The sequence below is a fragment of the Tachyglossus aculeatus genome, chromosome 10 (genome assembly GCF_015852505.1).
Source record: "Tachyglossus aculeatus isolate mTacAcu1 chromosome 10, mTacAcu1.pri, whole genome shotgun sequence".
In the NCBI taxonomy this organism is placed as follows: Eukaryota; Metazoa; Chordata; class Mammalia; order Monotremata; family Tachyglossidae; genus Tachyglossus; species Tachyglossus aculeatus.
The window spans coordinates 28,315,127-28,336,684 of NC_052075.1; the positions used below are offsets into that span (position 1 = coordinate 28,315,127).

Genomic DNA, 21,558 nt, shown 5'->3' on the forward strand with positions numbered 1-21,558 from the left:
AGCTCCCTCCCGCCTCCGTCTCTCTCTTTATCTTTGAGGTGCGTGTCAGTCACTTCAATTGCAAGTTGCGGTTTCCTCCCTTTACCCCCTGATTCCACTTCCAATTTTCTGAACCATTTTGCTGCCTCTCACCTTCCTTCACTCCTCCTCCATCCCTACACTGATCTTTATGGGCAGGGAGTATGTCTGTTCGTGTTGGGTTGTGCTGTACTCTCCCAAGCACAGTCCTCTACACTGTAAGCTTGTTTGGGGCATGGAATATGTCTGTTTATTCTTACACTGTACTCTCCCAAGTGCTTAGTATGGTGTTTTTCACACAGTAAGTGCTCAATAAGTATGACTGAATGATGAATGTTCTGCACACAATAAGCGCTCAATAAATACAACTGATTGATTTTGAAATTTCAAAATCAAATGTGGATGTTCCTGACAACCTCCCAGCCACCTGCTTCCTCTGATCTTTCAACTTTGCCCAGCTCATGCATTCATCAATTCGGACCCACAAATGACCTCATCATTTCTAAATCAATGTAGAGAAGCAGTGTGGCCTACTGGAAAGAGCACGGGCTTGGGAGTCAGAGGTCAGGGGTTCTAATCCTGGCTACGCCACTTGTCAGATGTGTGACTTTGGGCAAGTCACTTAACTTCTCTGTGCCCCAGTTACCTCATCTGTAAAGTGGGGAATAAGACTGTGGAGCCCCATGTGGGGCAATCTGAATACCTTGTATCTACCTCAGCGCTTAGAACAGTGCTTAGCACATAGTGAGCACTTAACAAATACCATAATTATTATTATTATTATTATTGTTGTAAAATCTCTAACCTCATAACTCCAAAATCCCGCTGCAATCACACCCACCTCACCTGCATTCTCTTACACATAACACCTCCTCACAAAATCTCCTTCCTGACAGAAACTTCTGATCTCTTCACCCCATCCATTTATTCCAGACCATCGTGCTCCTTTTGTAATCCCTATACACCCTCCTCTCTCCTGATATGTAAGTCCATGCCTTCAACTCTGCCCTCTTCACAGAATTCAACTCTTTTGCCCTCATGTCCCTCTGTCAGCCTCATATCTCCCAACCTCTAACCTTGGATGTCCTCCACAGTCTCTGCTCACGTACTCGTGAGGTGGAGCGCTGTTGGAGGAAATCAAGACATCAGGCTGACCTCATCCATCTCAAATTAACCATCCCCTGCTACCTCTCTTCCTCCCTTCAAAGCCCTACTGAGAGCTCACCTCCTCCAGGAGGCCTTCCCAGACTGAGCCCCCTTTTTCCTCTCCTCCTCCCCATCCCCTCCGCCCTACCTCCTGCCCCACCCCACAGCACTTGTATATATTTCTACAGATTTATTACTCTATTTATTTTACTTGTACGTATTTACTATTCTATTTATTTTGTTAATGATGCACATGTAGCTGTAATTCTATTTGTTCTGATGATTTTGACACTTGTCTACATGTTTTGTTTTGTTGTCTGTCTCCCCGTTCTAGACTGTGAACCTGTTGTTGGGTAGGGACCGTCACTATTTGTTGCCGACTTGTACTTCCCAAGCGCTCAATACAGTGCTCTGCACACAGTAAGCGCTCAATAAATACAACTGAATGAATGAATAACCCTGCCCTATCCTCTGCCCAGTAACACTGCAACTCCTTGCAACTATTTTTGACTTTTAATTCCCTCACACTCCCATTGCCCCGTCTCCCTCTACTCTTACCCTTGATAACTTGCCCTCTACTTCACTGATGAAATTTAAACCGAGCATGAACTCCCCAAAATGTTTCCCTCATCTCTGCAACCCCCTCCTACTCTTCGTTCACCCTCTCCTCCTTCCCAGCTGCCTCAAGAGATGGGAGGTCCTTTCGATTCTACCTCCTCCACCTGAGCCTCCAGTCCCATTCCTTCAAACCTCACTGAAACACTTGTGCCCACCTTTCTCCCTTCCCCAACTGCCATCCCATCTGCCACTGTCCGATGGCTCCCTTTTTCTTACCAATCCCCCCACGTAATTCCTACCCTTAAGGGACACTCCCTACCCCTTAGCGCCTTCCAGCTATCACCCGTTTCCCTTCCACTATTGCTGTCTTCACTTCTGCCCCTCCAACTCTTCTCCTTGACCCCCTTCAGGCTGGCTTCCACCCCTCCATTCCACTTTGACCTTCTCCTTGCCAAATATTCTCCATTTGAATCCTCCTTGACATCTCACCAGGCACTGACACTGTGAAGTACCCCCTTCTCCTGGGGTAAAGGCAAGCCGGTAAACAGTACTGTTATGGATCCTATGACATCACCTCATTCTTGGACGGGTAATTATACCAAGGCGACAAGCAGGTTCTTTCTCTTTTTTGGAGAGGGATTTTCTTATAGGAACCCTTGAATGCTGGTGAAGGGTGGGGTTTGTCAGCAACACCGCCCAAATCCATTTTCTAAAGCATTCATTCAGTGCACATCTCCTCACTTCTCAAAAATGTCTAACGGTTGCCCATTCCTCTCTGTGTCAGGCAGAAACTCCTGTCAGCTCAACCACCTCTCTCCTACTTATCCTACTATAACCTAACCCACACACTTGGCTCCTCTATTCCCAATGCACTCACTGAAGGTTGTTTTCATCTCTCTCCCCTCGTAGGTATCTTGCTCATGATTTCCCTCCTGCCTGCAACTCCCTTCCCCCACACATCAGGCCATTTACTGCTCTCCCCATCTTCAAAGCCCTACTAAAATCCCAACTCCCCCAGGAAACTTTCCCTGAATAATGTCGTATATGCCCACTCTATTTCCCTCCTTATTGCCTAACCCAAGATCCTCCCTTTCCTCTCCATCCAAACCACTACCTTGCTGGCTCAATCTCTCATCTTATCCCGACGGGATTACTGCATCAGCCTCCTCTCTGATCTCCCATCCTCCTGCCTCTCCCCACTTCAGTCTATACTTCACTCTGCTGCCCGGGTTATCTTTGTACAGAAACGCTCTGGGCACGTGACTCCCCTCCTCAAAAATCTCCAGTGGCTACCAATCAATCTGTGCATCAGGCAGAAATTCCTCACCCTGGGCTTCAAGGCTGTCCATCACCTCGCCCCCTCCTACCTCACCTCCCTTCTCTCCTTCTACAGCCCAGCCCGCACCTTCCGCTCCTCTGCCGCTAACCTCCTCACTGTACCTCGTTCTTGCCTGTCCCGCCGTCGACCCCCGGCCCACGTCCTTCTCCTGGCCTGGAGTGCCCTTCCTCCACACATCCGCCAAGCTAGCTCTCTTCCTCCCTTCAAAGCCCTATTGAGAGCTCACCTCCTCCAGGAGGCCTTCCCAGACTGAGCCCTTTTTCCTCTCCTCCTCCCCATCCCCCGCCGCCCTACCTCCTTCCCCTCCTCACAGCACCTGTATATATATTTGTACAGATTTATTACTCTATTTATTTTACTTGTACATAGAGAAGCAGCGTGGCTCAGTGGAAAGAGCACGGGCTTTGGAGTCAGAGGTCATGTGTTTACATCCCGGCTCTGCCAATTGCCAGCTATGTGACTTTGGGGAAAGTCACTTGACTTCTCTGTGCCTCAGTTACCTCATCTGTAAACTGGGGATTAAGACTGTGAGCCCCCTGTGGGACAACCTGATCACCTTGTAACCTCCCCAGTGCTTAGAACAGTGCTTTGCACACAGTAAGCGCTTAATAAATGCTATCATTATTACTATTATTACATTTACTATTTTTCGTTAATGATGTGCATATAGCTTTAATTCTACTTGTTCTGCCGAGTTTGACACCTGTCTACGTTTTTTTCTGTTGTCTGTCTCCCCCTTCTAGACTGTGAGCCGCTGTTGGGTACAGACCGTCTCTATATGTTGCCAACCTGTACTTCCCAAGTGCTTAGTACAGTGCTCTCCACACAGTAAGCGCTAAATAAACACGACTGAATGAATGAATGAATATATGGAATCTATTGCATTTCTTCCCCATCTGTTACTTATTTTATTGTCTGTCTGTATGCCCCCTGAGGGCAAGGGCCACGTCTACTAACACAACTGTATTCTCCCAAGAGCTGCTCGGTACCATACTCTGCACAAGTAAGCACTTAACAAATCCCACTTACTACTTAACTGAGTTTTGTTCTGGCCAGCCCAACCTCTGGGGATAAGTTCCACATGCTTTATCCCTGCTGAGGGAAGACTACTGTTTGACTGATACATTCTTTTCCTTGTTTTTTTAACCCTGTCTCTAGTCTCAGACCTAGACCCTAATTTGTAGTCCAGTATAATGTCATCTTATGATACCATCAAGTGGAGAAGGCCCTGGGGAGTGTAAGTCTTTTCCTGTTAGCTTTTCTATCCAACAGTTAGAAGTCTGGAACTTCTGAAATTGATAACTTCTCTTAACGATTCCCCTGAAATTTACCTTCACAACTGTTCCAACCCAATTGTTTTATTAGGAAATAAAAGGTTCATTGTTGTACCACTTAATTGTAAGCAGTGATAGCCACCATAACAGGGGAGAAGGAGGAGCAGAAGGATATGAAGAGGATAAAGCAGGGAGTTATTAACTCACAAAGACAGACACAGGATAGGGGAGGAAGAGCAGAAGAATAAAAAAGTAGTAACAGCAGGGGGTGAGTCAATAATGTCTGTTGTGTGCAACAGAAGTAGAAGATGCCAATAAGTACCCTCTTACCTTTCTCCTCTCTTTTTTTTCCTCCTTATTCCCTTCCCTCCTCTTAATTCATTTGTGACCCAAGTAGTTGTCCTACCTCTGCTCTAAAGTTACAAAAATGATGCAAAGGGGGGCAATTCCATTAGTAAATGTGGATATATTTTTCCAGTTTCAGGAAAAGCGTATGATGATTTAGGATCATTTGAAGACATTAAATAATACAATCTATTTACAAAAATTCTGATCTTTAATATTCTTAGATAAACATCTTGGTTGCCTTGGGTAGATTACAATTTTCACAGTTCCTCTGCTCACTGCATTAGTTTTACAATACTATTTTGAGGACACGCTAAATACGAAAGAAGTTCCTACACACAGTGCTCCATTGACTTTCTAGCCCTAGAAGGCAGAGTCATTTGTTTAAACAGAAATGTTTAAAAGCTTCAACAGACTGGAGAGAAAACAAGTGGGTGGGCCACTTCTTAGCCAAGCACCCAGGTCAAGGGGGACTAAAATTCCGGAGATAACATGGCCTCAGTGACATCCCAAATGACCACAAAAATGTTTGGATGCAAGTAGGGCAGCATTATATCTTAAATAATTTATATGCTTTAATCTGAACAAACCACTCATAATAGTTTGAAGGGATGAAGTACAGGTTTCATATTTGCTGATTCACTTGCCTATCCAATATTGTCTATGCTTTGAATATAGTGGCCGGTATTTTGGTCACCCAGAAAAAAATTGCCAAGTCTCCCCATTCAGCTCCATTTTTTCAAAACTTTCCTAAAAAGTCACTCTCCCATATATCTACCCACCTCTTGATTATGCAATCCACTGGACACTAGCATTTCTTAAGTATTCATGTATTTGTTGCTTCATTACTTTTTAAAACTTATCATTTACTCTCACTCTCTTACCTATTTCATACTTTTACTATGCTTTAGCCAAATAAATGCTGCTTCAGAGAAGCAGCATGGCTTAGTGGAAAGAGCACGGGCTTGGGAGTCAGAGGTCATGGGTTCAAGTCCCGGCTCTGCCGCTTCTCAGCTGTGTGACTTGGGGCAAGTCACTTAACTTCTCTGGGACTCAGTTACCTTATCTGTAAAATGGGGATTAAGACTGTGAGCCCCACATGGGACAACCTGATTACCTTGTATCCTCCCCAGAGCTTAGAACAGTGCTTTGCACATAGTAAGCGCTTAACAAATACCAAAATTATTATTATTATTAAATGCTACAGTTGTCCTAACCAATCAATTAATAGTATTTATTGTGCATTTACTGTGTGGAGAGCACTGTTCTAAGCACTTGAGAGAATACAATACAGCAGAATTTGTACACGTTCCCTGTGCACAATGGATTTACAGTCTAACGGGGATTAATTAATCTAATTGATGATGAATATGATCTTTGGTGCTTTACCAAGAGCAAGCTGATGATCAGAAACAATAATCAATAATCCAGGTCTGGGCAAACTGGATCCGGCAGAGTCACCCCTGGGGCCAACCCAGTTGGAAAGGCTCCAACAACCTGTGAATCATTCCCTCCTCTTTCTCCTGTTGCCAAACCACTTCCGAATGAGTCGGGTAGGGGCCAGCGAGGGAAGAAAAGATTAACTGCATGTTTTGTTCAAGATTTCAGTCCCACTCACCATGAAACTGAAGCATTTCCCTTTCTTGGGCTGGTTAATGCTACTGTCCCTTCCTCTAGAAGTGGACACCCCGTACTACTACACACCCTTTAATGGTCCATGTCTGCAAATCTCTAAAAAACACAAGGGTTTGGGTAAGGTCCCCAAATTTTGCTTGACCTGTTGGCCCCCACAACAATCCGGATCATGTAGAGTTTCAATGGTAACCTAGTAAAAGCAATTAAACATTGTATGATGCCCAAGAAATTATAGAGGAAAAAGAGTTGAAGGGAATCAATAGCCTACTTGCAAAAATATGCACCAGATACTGCAAACATGACTGGCCCACTGCCTTCTAAGAAAATTTACATTTTGAAATGTTTCTGAAAGTTCATTTTACAAGTAAAAGAAGTAGCACTGCTCACCCTCTGGGAATGTTATCCTTGGATAAATAGATCAAGTCTGTGACTGTATTTCTACTTACCTTCTGAATAATTTTGGAATCTTTCTGGAGATTCCCTCCGGGAATGTTATCCTTGGATAAATACATCAAGTCTGCGACTGTATTTCTACTTACCATCTGAATAATTTTGGAATCTTTCTGGAGATTCTCTCTAGGTGGAATTTTACCAAACAACTTCCATCCAGGAGCACTGTGAATAGCAGGTTTGAAGTCCTTTGTCCTTTTGGAGAAAAACTTTCTGGGAGGAAAAAAAAAGCTTTCATTATTTAAATTGTTTTAAGAAGTTAAACTGGATGAGACAAATGAACACATCTTGGATACAGAAATATGAAATTTTAGTACTGAATTTTAATATTTGTGCGCTTGGCTACTGTTTAAAGAGGGTCCTTTTTGTCAATGCATTAGAGTATAGCAATAACACAAAAGAAATGAATGCTTGTAATGTGAAATACCTTTCCTTCTGGCTGATAGATTTTAATCTTTCAATATGAGAAACATTTCTAGGCATGTTATAATTGTCATTTTTCCTGGATGCTCTTATCATTCACTTGTCCAGTGGCAGGTGACTGGATCAAATGATCTCAAGTCCCTTCCAGTGGTTTACATAAGTGAACGCAAAAGTCAAGAAATGATATCTTCTCTATACTCTGCACTGGCCAGATTATTAGAGGACTGCAAACAGTGAGGACATAAAATATAGCAACAGCTACGGCTATCATCTGCCGATCTTTGGTGCTACAACATAGCATCAGGTACTGTAAACGGGCTAGTTATGGAAAAGTCTTACATGCACTTCACAGTGTGCTGCATACCTGCCCACCTACTGCCCTGACAGGAATAGTATAATAATAATAATAATAATAATAATAATAATGACATTTATTAAGCGCTTACTATGTGCAAAGCACTGTTCTAAGCGCTGGGGCAGATACAAGGCGATCAAATCCCACACGGGGTTCACAGCCTAAGCAGGAGGGAGAACAGGTATTCAATCGCATTTCCCAGCTGAAGAAATAATAATAATAATAATAATAATAATGGCATTTATTAAGCGCTTACTATGTGCAAAGCACTGTTCTAAGCGCTGGGGGAGATACAAGGCGATCAAATCCCACACGGGGTTCACAGCCTAAGCAGGCGGGAAAACAGGTATTCAATCCCATTTCCCAGCTGAAGAAATAATAATAATGAGAGTGATGAGAGAGTGAGTGGCACTGGGCAAAAAGTTAGCACACTAAATCAAATCCTCCTTGAAGGCTTTCAGATTCAAAGTCTTTTGAGACTGAATCAAGTCTCGACTGTTGTTCACGACTGAGACCCACGATCGTCATCACAGAGCTTGATGCACAGTATGTGCTCAATAAGCACTACAGATCGATTGGTCAGTTTCCCGTGTTACAAGTCATTTTACTGACCTCACCCTGAACGCCTGTGCTCTTCTCCCAATCTTTTTAATAATAACAATGATGGTATCTGTTAAGCGCTTACTGTGTGCCAAGCACTGTTCTAAGCGCTGGGGTAGATACGAGGTAATCAGGTTGTCCCACATGGGGCTCTCAGTCTTAATCCCTGTTTTAAAGATGAGGGAACTGAGGCACAGAGAAGTTAAGCGATTTGCCCAAAGTCACACGGCTGACAAGTGCAGAACTGGGATTAGAACCCACAATCTCTGATCCCCAAGTCCGTGCTCTTTCCACTACGCCAAGCTGCTTCTCGCTCGCACATCCGCCAAGCTAGCTCTCTTCCTCCCTTCAAAGCCCTACTGAGAGCTCACCTCTTCCAGGAGGCCTTCCCAGACTGAGCTCCCTCCTTCCTCTCCCCCTCCCCATCCCCCCCACCTCACCTCCTTCCCCTCCCCACAGCACCTGTATATATGTATATATGTTTGTACGTATCTATTACTCTATTTTATTTGTACATGTTTATTCTATTTATTTTATTTTGTTAATATGGTTTGTTCTCTGTCTCCCCCTTCTAGACTGTGAGCCCACTGTTGGGTAGGGACTGTCTCTATATGTTGCCAACTTGTACTTCCCAAGCGCTTAGTACAGTGCTCTGCACACAGTAAGCGCTCAATAAATACGATTGAATGAATGAATGAATGAAAGCTTTTTACACTGTGAGATTCATTCATTCAGAAGTTCAACATGCAGAGCACTGGACTAAAGAAAAAATACACCTTGGAGTATTAAAACTAAACAGTCTTTGGCCAACAAGGGGCTTATAATATAAGAATATGGGGAAAGAACTGGCAATGGACACAAAAAGAGAGAATGAAAAAAAAAACACATCAGAAATCCTAGGAAAAGAAGAGGACAACAAACACACTGAATTGCAAAACACTGTGACTAGAACAGAAGAGCTGAAGAGTCTAAGGTTCCTTAGCACCTAAGGAAGGATTTCCTTAGCCCCTTATGCTCATTCTCAATAATAATGATGATAATAATAACAACAACAACGAAGATTGTGTTATTTGTCAAGCTTTTCATATGTGTTCAGCACTGTTCAGCACTGTGTTCAGCTGGAGAAGATACAAGATAATCAGGTTCACACCGTCCATATCCCAGAAGGGTTCACAATCTAAGTAGGAAGAAAAACAGGTATTAAATACCCATTTTACAGATGAGGTAACCGCAGCACTGAGAAGTTAAGTGATTTGCCCAAGGTCACACCAGCCATGTAGCAGAGGCAGGATTAGAACCCATGTCCTCTGGCTCCCAGACCTGTACTCTTTGAACTAGGCTCTGCAATCATATTTATGAATGCACATAGTATGTACTTAATAAATGCCATTATCATTATTATTATCATTATCTGCTTTCTTGAAAATTTCCATGGTCAAACAGTCACAATAGCCACTGCCTCCCCCGTTTTTTGGGCTTTTTTTTTTTTTAATGACATTTGTTAAGCACTATGTGCCGGGCACTGTACTAAGCACTGAGGTAGATACAAGATAATCAAATTGGACACAGTATATGCCCCACATGGGGCTCCCAGTATTAAGCTTCATTTTACAGATGAGGCAACGGAGGCACAGAGAAGTGAAGTGACTTGCCCCAAGTCACACAACTGACAAGTGGCAGTGCTGGAATAAGAACAAAGGTCCTCCGACTTCCAAATAGGATCCTTGGGGACTAAAAGCTCAACTCCAAGGACCTCCTGTTCCACCCAACCTTGCACACTTACCAATTTGGATGCACATTATATCTCAATTTCTAATCACTGTACATCTCTACCATCACCAACTTTCAAAAGGCTCCTCACACACCTGCTCTCTTTCCCATACTCCCTCCACAAATCTGTTCTCTTTCCTCACAGAGACCTCTAATCTTTTTGCCCCCCTCCTGTATTCTAAAAGCCATAGTGACCAATTTGGTCTCCGTAACCAAACTACCTTCTCATGAAGTACAAATCGACTCCCTCAATACCACCCTCTCTACTGAAGTCAGCTCCCTTGCTCCCCTGTCCCTCGGCCAATCTTATACTCCTAACCAGCAACCCCGGACCATTTCCACAGTATGCTTCCTCTGATCCTGTGTTTGAGTCGCAGAATACTCTTGGCAGGAATCCAGATATGTCTGACCTTGTCTACTTAAAATTCATTTTTAGCTGATTCAGTTCTGCCCGGCAACAATACTTCTAATTCATTCCCATACAAACTGCTCCCAGTTGGCTGTTCCAGTCGTTTAACTCCCTCCTCAGGCCTCCTGTCCCTTCACCATCTCTTTCCCCTAAAGATCTGGCCACACTCTTTATTAACACAATTGAAACCATCAGGAGTGACTTCCCTAAAATGTCCACTGCTCCCCTTCAGTCTGCTTCTCCTTCTCCTCCTACTATCCCAATACTTCCAGCAGTATCTCAAAGAGATCTGTCGCATCCTCTCCAAATCTACCCTCTCCTCTTGCGCTTCTGACCCATCCCTTCACACCTTATTAAAATGCTTGCCTCTCTCTTCTTCCCTCAACTGCCATCTTCGGCAATTCATTTTCATACGGCTTCTTCCCCACTCCTTTCACACATGCTGATGAATCCCCAAGCTTAAAAAAAACCCTCCCGTGACCCCACAGCTCCCTCCAGATATCTCCCATCTACCTCCTACCATTCCTCTGTAAATGCCTTTGAGAGAGTAATCTACATCTGCTGTTTCCACTTCCTCTCCTCCAATCTAGCTTCCACTCCCTGCACTCCACAGAAGCAACACTCTCTAAAGTAACCAAACCTTTTTCTCAACAAATCTGACGGCTTCTACTCCATCCCAATCCTCCTAGACCCCTCAGATGCCTTCGACACTGTCAACCTCCCCCTTCTCCTTGAAACTTTATCCGTGAAACTGAGAATGAAGTTAGAGAGAGATAGGAGGAGAACCAAGAGAGGAAAGTTTGAGTTATCTTCACTCTCACTGTCCTCTCTTGGTTCTCCTCCTATCTCTCTCTGACCATTCATTCTTGGTCTCTTTTGCAGGCTCCTCTTTGCCTCCTACACTCTGCCTCCTATTCTCCATCTACCACTCGTTCCTTTGGAGGATTCATTTGCTCCCATGGCTTCAACTATCATCTCTATGAGGATGATTCCAAATCTCTATTTCCATCCCTGACCTCTATCTTCCCCTTTCCTCCTGTCTACAGGACATCTCTACCAGCCAGCATCTCAAACTACACATCTAAAACAGAACACCTTGTCTTCCCACCCACACCCTGCTCTAGCTCTGTCTTTCCCATCACTGCAAAAAATACCACTATCCTCCCTCACAGTCCCGTAATCTTTTAAAAATAAAATGGTATTTATTAAGCACTTACTATGTGCCGAGCACTGTACTGAGCTCTTGAGTACTACAAGCTGATCAGGTTGGACACAGCTCAGGTCCCACATGGGGTTCACAGTATTGATCCCCATTATACAGATGAGGTAACTGAGGCCCAGAGAAGTAACTTGCTCAAGGTCACCCAGCAAACAAGTGGCAGAGGTAGAATTTAGAACCCAGGTCCTTATGATTTCCAGGCCAATGCTCTATCCATTAGACAATGTTGCTTCTCAACCTTGGTACTGCCTTCAACTCATCTCTCTCATTCAAGCCACATATTCAATGTCACCAGATCCTGTCAGCTCTATGTTCACATCACTAAAATCCACCTTTTCTTCGCCGTCTAATCTTCTACTATGCTGATCCAAATACTTACCTCAACCCACCTTAATAACTACATCTGCCTCCTGGCCGAACTCCCTGCCTCCTGTCTCCCAATCAGTGCTTACTGAGTGCTTACTGGGTACAAAGCACTGTGCTAAACACTTGGGACGGTACGCTACAAAAGAGTTGGTAAATATGTTCCCTGCCCAAATGGCACTTACAGCCTAAAATGGGAGACAGACATTAATATAAATGAATAAATTATGGATATGTACATAAGTGCTGTGGGACTTAAGGTGGGGTGAATAAATCCAAGTGCAAGGGCAACACAGAAGTGGAGAGGAAACAGGGGAAATAAAGGCTTACTGGGGGAAGGCCTTAATGTGAGACGACCTCTTGGAGATAACGTTTTGAAGGTGGAGACAGTGAACATTTGCTGGATATCAAGAGGTGATTTTGACACCTGTCTACATGTTTTGTTTTGTTGTCTGTCTCCCCCTTCTAGACTGTGAGCCTGTTGTTGGGTAGGGGCCATCTCTATATGTTGCCAACTTGTACTTCCCAAGTGCTTAGTACAGTGCTCTGCACACATTAAGCGCTCAATAAATACGATTCTAATAATAATAATATAATGATGGCATTTATTAAGCACTTACTATGTGAAAAGCACTATTCTAAGCACTGGGGAGGTTACAAGGTGATCAGGTTCACAGGGGGCTCACAGTCTTAATCCCCATCTTACAGAGGAGGGCACTGACGCACAGAGAAGTTAAGTGACTTGCCCGAAGTCACACAGCTGACAATTGGCAGAGCTGGGATATAAACCCATGACCTCTGACTCCAAAGCCCATGCTCTTTCCAGTGAGCCACGCTGAATGAATGAATGAATGAATGAATGAATGAATGAATGAAAGAGGGAGGGAGTTCCTGGCCAGAGGCGGGGTATTGATGAGGGGCAAGATGGATGAGATCAGGGTACTGTGAGACACTCTGAGTAGGTCGGAAATAGAGGAGTGAAGTGTGCGGGCTGAGTTGTAGAAGGAAATCAGGGAGGTAAGGTAGGAGGGGGCAAGGTGATTGAGTGCTCAAGCCAATGGTAAGGAGTTTTTGTTTGATGTGGAGGTGGACGGGCAACCACTGGAGGTTCTTAAGGAGTGGGGAAACATGACAAATGTCTCTGCAGAAAAATAAACAAGGCAGGGGGGTGAAATATGCACTGGAATGGGGAGAGAGAGGAGGCAGGGATGTCAGCAAGGAGGCTGATGCAGTAATCAAAATGGGATAAGGTAAGTGCTTGGATTAACATGGTAGTGGTTTGGAGGCCCCCTCTCAGGGTTGCACCTGGAGAGTTTCCAGTACTCTACCAGTGATAACTATAGGAGGGAGAAGCAGCATGGTTTAGTGGCAAGAGCCCGGGCTTGGGAGTCGGAGGTCATGGGTTCTAATACCGGCTCCACCACTTATCAGCTGTGTGACCTTGGGCAAGTCACTTCACTTCTCTGGGCCTCAGTTCCATCATCTGTAAAATGGGGATGAAGACCGTGAGCCCCACGTGGGACAACCTGATGACCTTGCATCTCCCCCAGAGTTTAGAACAGTGCTCGGCACATGGTAAGCGCTTAATACTATCATTATTATTATTCCTAGCTTGGGTAGTGGCTACTGGGCGGAAGGCAATCTGCTACAAGTCACAACTCACCTGTGCTGGGCAGCAATGGCATGGGAGAGAGTCGAGGGCAGAGACTTGTTTACTGCGCGGAAGGAGGCAACGGTAAACCACTTCCATATGTTTACCATGAAAAGTCTATGGATACGCTACCAGAACGACTGCAGATAGAAGTGGGGCGTTCTGGGAGAGCTGTGTCTATGGCATCGCTATGGGCCGGACACGACAACAACAGTTTAGAGGAGTGGAAAGGAAGGACTTTAGCGATGTGGAGATTGAGTTGACAGGATTTGGTGACACACAGAATGTGTGAGTTCAATAAGAAAGATGAGTCAAGGATAATACGAAGGTTATGAGCTCGTGGGACAGGGAGGATGATGGTGCCGTCTACAATGATGGGAAAGTCAGCAGAGAACAGGGTTTGGGTGGGATGATTAGGAGTTCTGTTTTGGACATGTTAAATTTGAGGTGTCAGCGGGACATCCAAGTACAGATGTCCGAAAGGCAAGAGGAAATATGAGATTGAGAAAAAGGAGAAAGCTCAGGGCTGAAGACACAGAGATGGCAGTTGAAGCCATGAGAGCGAAGGAGTTCTCCACGGGAGTGGGTGTAAATGGAGAACAGACAGGGAAGCCTTGAAAGGCTTCCGCAGTCAGGGGGTAGGAGGCAGAGAAGGCGCTGTGAAAGAATAAGAATGAGCAGCTAGAGAGATAGGTGGGCAACCAGGAGAGGACAGTGTCAGTGAAAACCAGGTTGGATAATATTTCCAGAAGACGGGGGTGGCTGACAGTGCCAAAGGCAGCTGAGAGATTGAGGAGGATTAGGATGGAGTAGAGGCCATTGGACTTGTCATAAAGGAGATCATTGATGATGACCTTTGAGAGGGCAGCTTCTGTGGAGTGGAGGGGACGAAAGGCAGATATGGAGTGGGTCAAAGAGAGAACTGAAGGAGATGGAAGATGCAGACAACTGGCTCAATGAGTCTGGAGAGAAATGGTAGGAGGGAGATGGGACCAAAACTGGAGGGAGGGGCTTTTTAGAATTGGAGAGACAAGAGCATGTTGGAAAGCAGTGGGGGAAAAGCCACTGGAGAGTGAATGGTTGAAGGTGGAAGGGAGGGAGAAACGGAGGGAGCAAAGATATGAAGGGATGGGGTCAGAGGCACAGGTGGAGGGAGTGCCTTTTTAAGAGGAGGTAGGAGATCTCCTCTTGAGATACTGCTGGAAAAAAGGGACAGCTGAAGGGGGAGGAGTACAGTTGAAGGGTGAGGAGGATGGAGAGCCTGGAGAAGAGCAGGGGAGAATTTAAGGAGATCATGCCTGGTGGTTTCAGTTTTCTCAAAGTATGTGGCCAGGTCATTAGCAGCAAGAAATGGGGGAGGAAAGGGGACAGGGAGTTTGAGGAGGGAGTTAAACATCTGAAACCACTAACAACAGCGAGCATATGGGAGTCAGTAAGGTTGGAGAAATAATTTTGCTGGGCAGAGTTAAAGCAGGCAAGGATGAACGAGGTGGACGACGTCGGCCTAATATTTAGATATCTGGATTGCCATAAGCAGCACTCTGCGGCTTGTGCACAGGAGCAGAGGAAGTGGACTGTGGAGGTGATCCATGGTTGTGGATTAGTGGTACAAGATTGTTGGAAGGATAGGTGAGTACATGAGCTGAGTCTGGTAACAGTGCTTGGCACATAGTTAGTGCTTAACAATTACCATTATTATTATGATGATGATGATGATTATTATTATAGAGAAGGCAGTGTTGAGGGCATCAATTTGGTCACCAGGGAAGGAACTTCGGTTATAATAATAATTATGGTATTTGGTATGGCTTACATCTGCCCTCCCCAGTTCCCCAAGGTCTTCCGGGGGTCCAGCCAGCCAGAGCCTGGACCTGGGAATCAGAAGGACCCGGGTTTTAATCCTGACTCCACCACATGTCTGCTGTGGGACCTTGGACGTGTCACTTCACTTCTCTGGGCCTCAGTTCCCTCATCTGGAAAGTGGGGATTGGGAGTGCGAGCCCCATGTGGGACATGGACTATGCCCAACCTACTTAACTTCTATCTACTCCAGCCCTTAGAAAAGTGCTTGGCACAGAGTTAAATGCTTAAGAAGAACCATCATTATTGCTATTATTATTATTATTACTATTATTATTGTCCTGAGAGAAGTTCAGGGTAGGGCACTCTGCTCTCTGGGAATTTCCCCTGATCCTCCCAGAACCCCACAGGGCCTGTACGGAAACCATCCTTTCCCACATCAAGAGCCTGCAGTTTCACCCCAGGAAGATCCACATTTGGCTGGGAAGCTCATCTCGAGCTGGTCACTCCCGGCTCACCGGGCAAGGCACCTACCCCTCAACCCTCTCAGGACTGCGAGAAAAAGAAACGCCTGCTTCATCTGACGAAGAGAAACTTTGGGTCTGTAGCAGACTGGGAGTCCGAAGGTCATGGGTTCCAGACCTGACTGTGCCACACGTCTGCTGTGTGACCTTGGGCAAGTCACTTGACTTCTCTGCGCCTCAGTTACCCCATCTGTAAAATGGGGATTGAAACTGTGAGTCCCACGTGGGACAGGGACTGCGTCCAACCTGACTGCCTTTTATCTACCCCAAACTTAGTTCGGCACCTGGCACATAGTAAGCGCTTAACAAATACCATAAAAAAACCAACCCTGTTCTCCCTCCCTCAGACTGTGAGTCCAATATGGGCAGGGACTGTATCTGATCTGGTTGTCCATTATCTATCCCAGCACTTAGCACAGTGCCTGGCACACAGCAGTAGTAGTAGTAATAGTAATAATGATAGTATTTGTTAAGCGCTTACTGTGTGTAGAGCACTGAACACTGTGAGAGAAGAGAACTAGTGGGTGGGAACTAGTCACAGTCCCATCCGTTGGGCGGCTCACAATCTACAGTAACACGTACCAAATACCACAGTTACTACAGGGGAGAATTTGAATTTTCCTTCCTCCCTTTACACCTGGAGCCCCATAAGGACAGAGGCCTTTCAATCAATCAATCAATCAATCATATTTATTGAGCGCTTACTATGTGCAGAGCACTGTACTAAGCGCTTGGGAAGTACAAATTGGCAACACATAGAGACAGTCCCTACCCAACAGTGGGCTCACAGTCTAAAAGGGGGAGACAGAGAACAGAACCAAACATACCAACAAAATAAAATAAATAGGATAGAAATGTACAAGTAAAATAAATAAATAAATAAATAGAGTAATAAATATGTACAACCATATATACATATATACAGGTGCTGTGGGGAAGGGAAGGAGGTAAGATGGGGGGATGGAGAGGGGGACGAGGGGGAGAGGAGGGAAGGGGCTCAGTCTGGGAAGGCCTCCTGGAGGAGGTGAGCTCTCAGCAGAGCCTTGAAGGGAGGAAGAGAGCTAGCTTGGCGGAGGGGCAGAGGGAGGGCATTCCAGGCCCGGGGGATGACGTGGGCCGGGGGTCGACGGCGGGACAGGCGAGAACGAGGTACAGTGAGGAGATTAGCGGTGGAGGAGCGGAGGTTGCGGGCTGGGCAGTAGAAGGAGAGAAGGGGGGTGAGGTAGGAGGGGGCGAGGTGATGGACAGCCTTGAAGCCCAGGGTGAGGAGTTTCTGCCTGGTGCGCAGATTGATTGGTAGCCACTGGAGATTTTTGAGGAGGGGAGTAATATGCCCAGAGCGTTTCTGGACAAAGATAATCCGGGCAGCAGCATGAAGTATGGATTGAAGTGGAGAGAGACACGAGGATGGGAGATCAGAGAGAAGGCTGGTGCAGTAGTCCAGACGGGATAGGATGAGAGCTTGAATGAGCAGGGTAGCAGTTTGGATGGAGAGGAAAGGGCGGATCTTGGCAATGTTGCGGAGCTGAGACCGGCAGGTTTTGGTGACGGCTTGGATGTGAGGGGTGAATGAGAGAGCGGAGTCGAGGATGACACCAAGGTTGCGGGCTTGTGAGACGGGAAGGATGGTAGTGCCGTCAACAGAGATGGGAAAGTCAGGGAGAGGACAAGGTTTGGGAGGGAAGACAAGGAGCTCAGTCTTCGACATGTTGAGCTTCAGGTGGCGGGCGGACATCCAGATGGAGATGTCCTGAAGGCAGGAGGAGATGCGAGCCTGGAGAGAGGGGGAGAGAGCAGGGGCAGAGATGTAGATCTGGGTGTCATCAGCGTAGAGATGATAGTTGAAGCCGTGGGAGCGAATGAGGTCACCAAGGGAGTGAGTGTAGATTGAGAACAGAAGGGGACCAAGCACTGAACCTTGGGGAACCCCCACAGTAAGAGGATGGGAGGGGGAGGAGGAGCCCGCAAAAGAGACTGAGAAAGAACGACCGGAGAGATAAGAGGAGAACCAGGAGAGGACGGAGTCTGTGAAGCCAAGGTCAGATAGCGTGTTGAGGAGAAGGGGGTGGTCCCTCCTTTCCTCTTCTCCCACTCCCTTCTGCATCGCCCTGACTTGCTCGCTTTATTCATCCCTCCCACCCTCCCAGCCCCGCAGCACATTTGTCCATATCAGTCATTTATTTTTATTACTGTCTTTCTCCCTTTTCGACTGTAAACTCACTGTGGGCAGGGAAGGTGTCTTTTGTTATACTGTCCTCTCCAAAGCGCTCAGTACAGTGCTCTGCACACAGTAAGGGTTCAATAGATTTGACTGACTGACTGCACCTGTATATATGTATATATGTTTGTACATATTTACTACTCTATTTATTTATTTATTTTATTTGTACATATCTATTCTATTTATTTTATTTTGTTAGTATGTTTGGTTTTGTTCTCTGTCTCCCCCTTTTAGACTGTGAGCCCACTGTTGGGTAGGGACTGTCTCTATGTGTTGCCAATTTGAACTTCCCAAGAGCTTAGTACAGTGCTCTGCACATAGTAAGCGCTCAATAAATACGATTGATGATGATGTAGGGATTTGATTTCCATCTGATTATGCCATGTGTACTACCTATCCCAGTGCCCGGCAGCACACTTGGTGCAAAGTAAGCGCTTAACAAATATCACAGTGATGATGAACACACTACTCAAAGGCAAGATCCCAAAGGGGAAAAGGCCGGTGAAGGTGGCATTAGAAGCAGCGTGGCTCAGTGGAAAGAGCACGGGCTTTGGAGTCAGAGGTTATGGGTTCATATTCCAACTCCGCCAATTGTCAGCTGTGTGACTTTGGGCAAGTCACTTACCTTCTCTGTGCCTCAGTTATCTCATTTGGAAAATGGGGATTAAGACTGTGAGCCCCCTGTGGGACATCTTGTACAACCTGTTCATCTTGTAACCTCCCTAGCGCTTAGAACAGTGCTTTGCACTTAGTAAGTGCTTACTAAATCCATTATTATTATTATAATTTTATAATAATAATAATTATTATTATTATCATCATCATCATCATCTGAGACTGTTTCATCCCAAAAGTCAATTAGGGACAGGGACAGTGGGTGGTGGGAGGCAGTGCAGTTCACGACTCAGCTTTTCAGACCAAACAACCCTCATGGCCTAATGGATGGAGCATGGGCCTGGGGATCAGAAGGTCACGAGTTCTAATCCCAGGTCCCCCCACTTCCCTACTGTGTGACCTTGGGCAGGTCACTTCACTTCTCTGTGCCTTAGTTACGACATCTTCAGAATGGGGATCGAGCCTGTGAGCCCCACGTGGGACAGGAACTGAACCTGATGATCTTGTTTCTACCCCAGTGCCTGGCACATAGTAAGCGCTTAACAAATACCATAATTATTATAATTATTATTAACAACAAACCACAACATTCAGTCTCACAGAAAGAAAACATTTATGCACATACAGAGGAGCATGAAGCGCAAAGGATCCCGTTTCTGGTAAGCCCTCAACCCAGAGGCAATTTGATCTCTGACTATGGAAGCCCTCGGCATAGAGGTCTTGAGAATTTCCTCTCGCGACATGATCAGTCCAGTTGTTCAGGGCCTTAAGGGGCTGGCCCGGCCCGGGCGTTCCCCGGCCAAAAGGTCTTCCGCCCGGGCTATCCCCCTGCCTTCTGTACCTTCGGAGGCCAGCGAGCAGCCAAGTGAGGCTGAGAGCAGCGCGGGCATCCATCCCCTCAGACGGTCCCCTCGGCCCTGGTGGACTCGGTTGGCCTTACCCAGAAGGAGGAGCAGCAGCAGCCACAGGCATTTCCCCCCAGGTTTTCTACTCGCTACTGGTTGAGCATTACTCTCAACCCTCTCCGCTACTCTCCCATCCTTCCCAGCAGTATCTTCAGATGAGATCTCCTCCCTCCTCTCAAGTGCTACTCCATCCACCTGTGCTTGAGACCCCATTCCTCTCTCATCTTATGAAAACTCTCGCCCCTTCCCTCCTCCCCTTTTTAACTTTCATCTTCAACCACTCACTCCTCACTGGTTCCTTAACTGCTCACTCTTCACTGGTTCCTTCCCCTCTGCCTTCAAACATGCCCATTTCTCCCCATCCTAAAAAAACCCTCTCTTGACCCCACCTCCCCTTACAGTTATCGTCCCATCTTCCTCCTACCCTTCCTTAGCAAACTCCTAGAACAAGTCGTCTACACTCGCTGCCTCAAATTCCTCAATGCCAACTCCCTCCTCGACCCCCTCCAATCTGGCTTCTGTCCCCTACACTCCACCGAAACTGCCCTCTCAAAGGTCACCAATGACCTCCCGCTTCCCAAATCCAACAGCTCCTACTCTATCCTGATCCTCCTCGACCTCTCAGCTGCCTTCGACACTGTGGATCACCCCCTTCTCCTCAACACGCTATCCAACCTTGGCTTCACAGACTCCATCCTCTCCTGGTTCTCCTCTTATCTCTCTGGCCATTCACTCTCAGTCTCCTTTGCGGGCTCCTCCTCCCCCTCCCATCCCCTTACTGTAGGGGATCCTCAAGGGTCAGTTCTTGGTCCCCTTCTGTTCTCTATCTACACTCACTCCCTTGGTGAATTCACTCACTCCCACAGCTTCAACTATCATCTCTACACTGATGACACCCAAATCCACGTCTCCGCCCCTGCTCTCTCTCCTTCTCTCCAGGCTCGTATCACCTCCTGCCTTCAGGACATCTCCATCTGGATGTCTGCCCGCCATCTAAAACTCAATATGTCCAAGACTGAACTCCTTATCTTCCCTCCCAAACCCTGTCCTCTCCCTGACCTTCCCGTCACTGTACACGACACTACCATCCTTCCCATCTCACAAGCCCACAACCTTGGTGTCATCTCCGACTCCGCTCTCTCGTTCACCCCACACATCCAATCTGTCACCAAAACCTGCCGGTCTCACCTCCGCAACATCACCAAGATCCACCCTTTCCTCTCCATCCAAACCACTACCTTGCTGGTTCAATCTCTCATCCTATCCCGACTGGATTACTGCATCAGCCTCCTCTCTGATCTCCCATCCTCCTGTCTTTCCCTGCTTCAGTCTATACTTCACTCTGCTGCCCAGATTATCTTTGTACAGAAACGCTCTAGGCATGTTACTCCCCTCCTCAAAAATCTCCAGTGGCTGCCTATCAACCTACAAATCAAGCAAAAACTCCTCACCCTCGGTTTCAAGGCTGTCCATCCCCTCGCCCCCTCCTACCTCACCTCCCTTCTCTCCTTCTACAGCCCAGCCCGCACCCTCCGCTCCTCTGCCGCTAACCTCCTCACTGGGCCTCGTCCTCACCTGCCCCGCTGTCGAACCCTGGCCCACGTCCTTCCCCTGGCCTGGAATGCCCTCCATCCACACATCCGACAAGCTAGCTCTCTTCCTCCCTTCAAAGCCCTGAGAGCTCACCTCCCCCAGGAGGCCTTCCCAGACTAAGCCCCCTTTTTCCTCTCCTCATCCCCTTCCTCCCCTGCCTTACCTCCTTCCCCTCCCCACAGCACATGTATATATATTTGTACAGATTTATTACTCTATTTTACCTGTACATACTTACTATTCTATTTATTTTGTTAATGATGTATGTAGAGCCATAATTCTATTTGTTCTGACTATTTTGACACCTGTCTACATGTTGCTTTGTTGTCTGACTCCCCCTTCTAG

General features: G+C 46.4%; 1 protein-coding gene across 1 annotated transcript in view; it reads right to left on the bottom strand.

Annotated features, from left to right (window-relative positions):
* Positions 1-21,558, bottom strand: part of LOC119932843 (TBC1 domain family member 12-like) — a 106,415-nt gene that overhangs the window by 73,860 nt on the left and 10,997 nt on the right. The window contains exon 3 of the mRNA XM_038751962.1: positions 6,855-6,978. Within this exon, the coding sequence (XP_038607890.1) occupies positions 6,855-6,978 (124 nt within the window). The remainder of the gene's footprint in view (positions 1-6,854; positions 6,979-21,558) is intronic.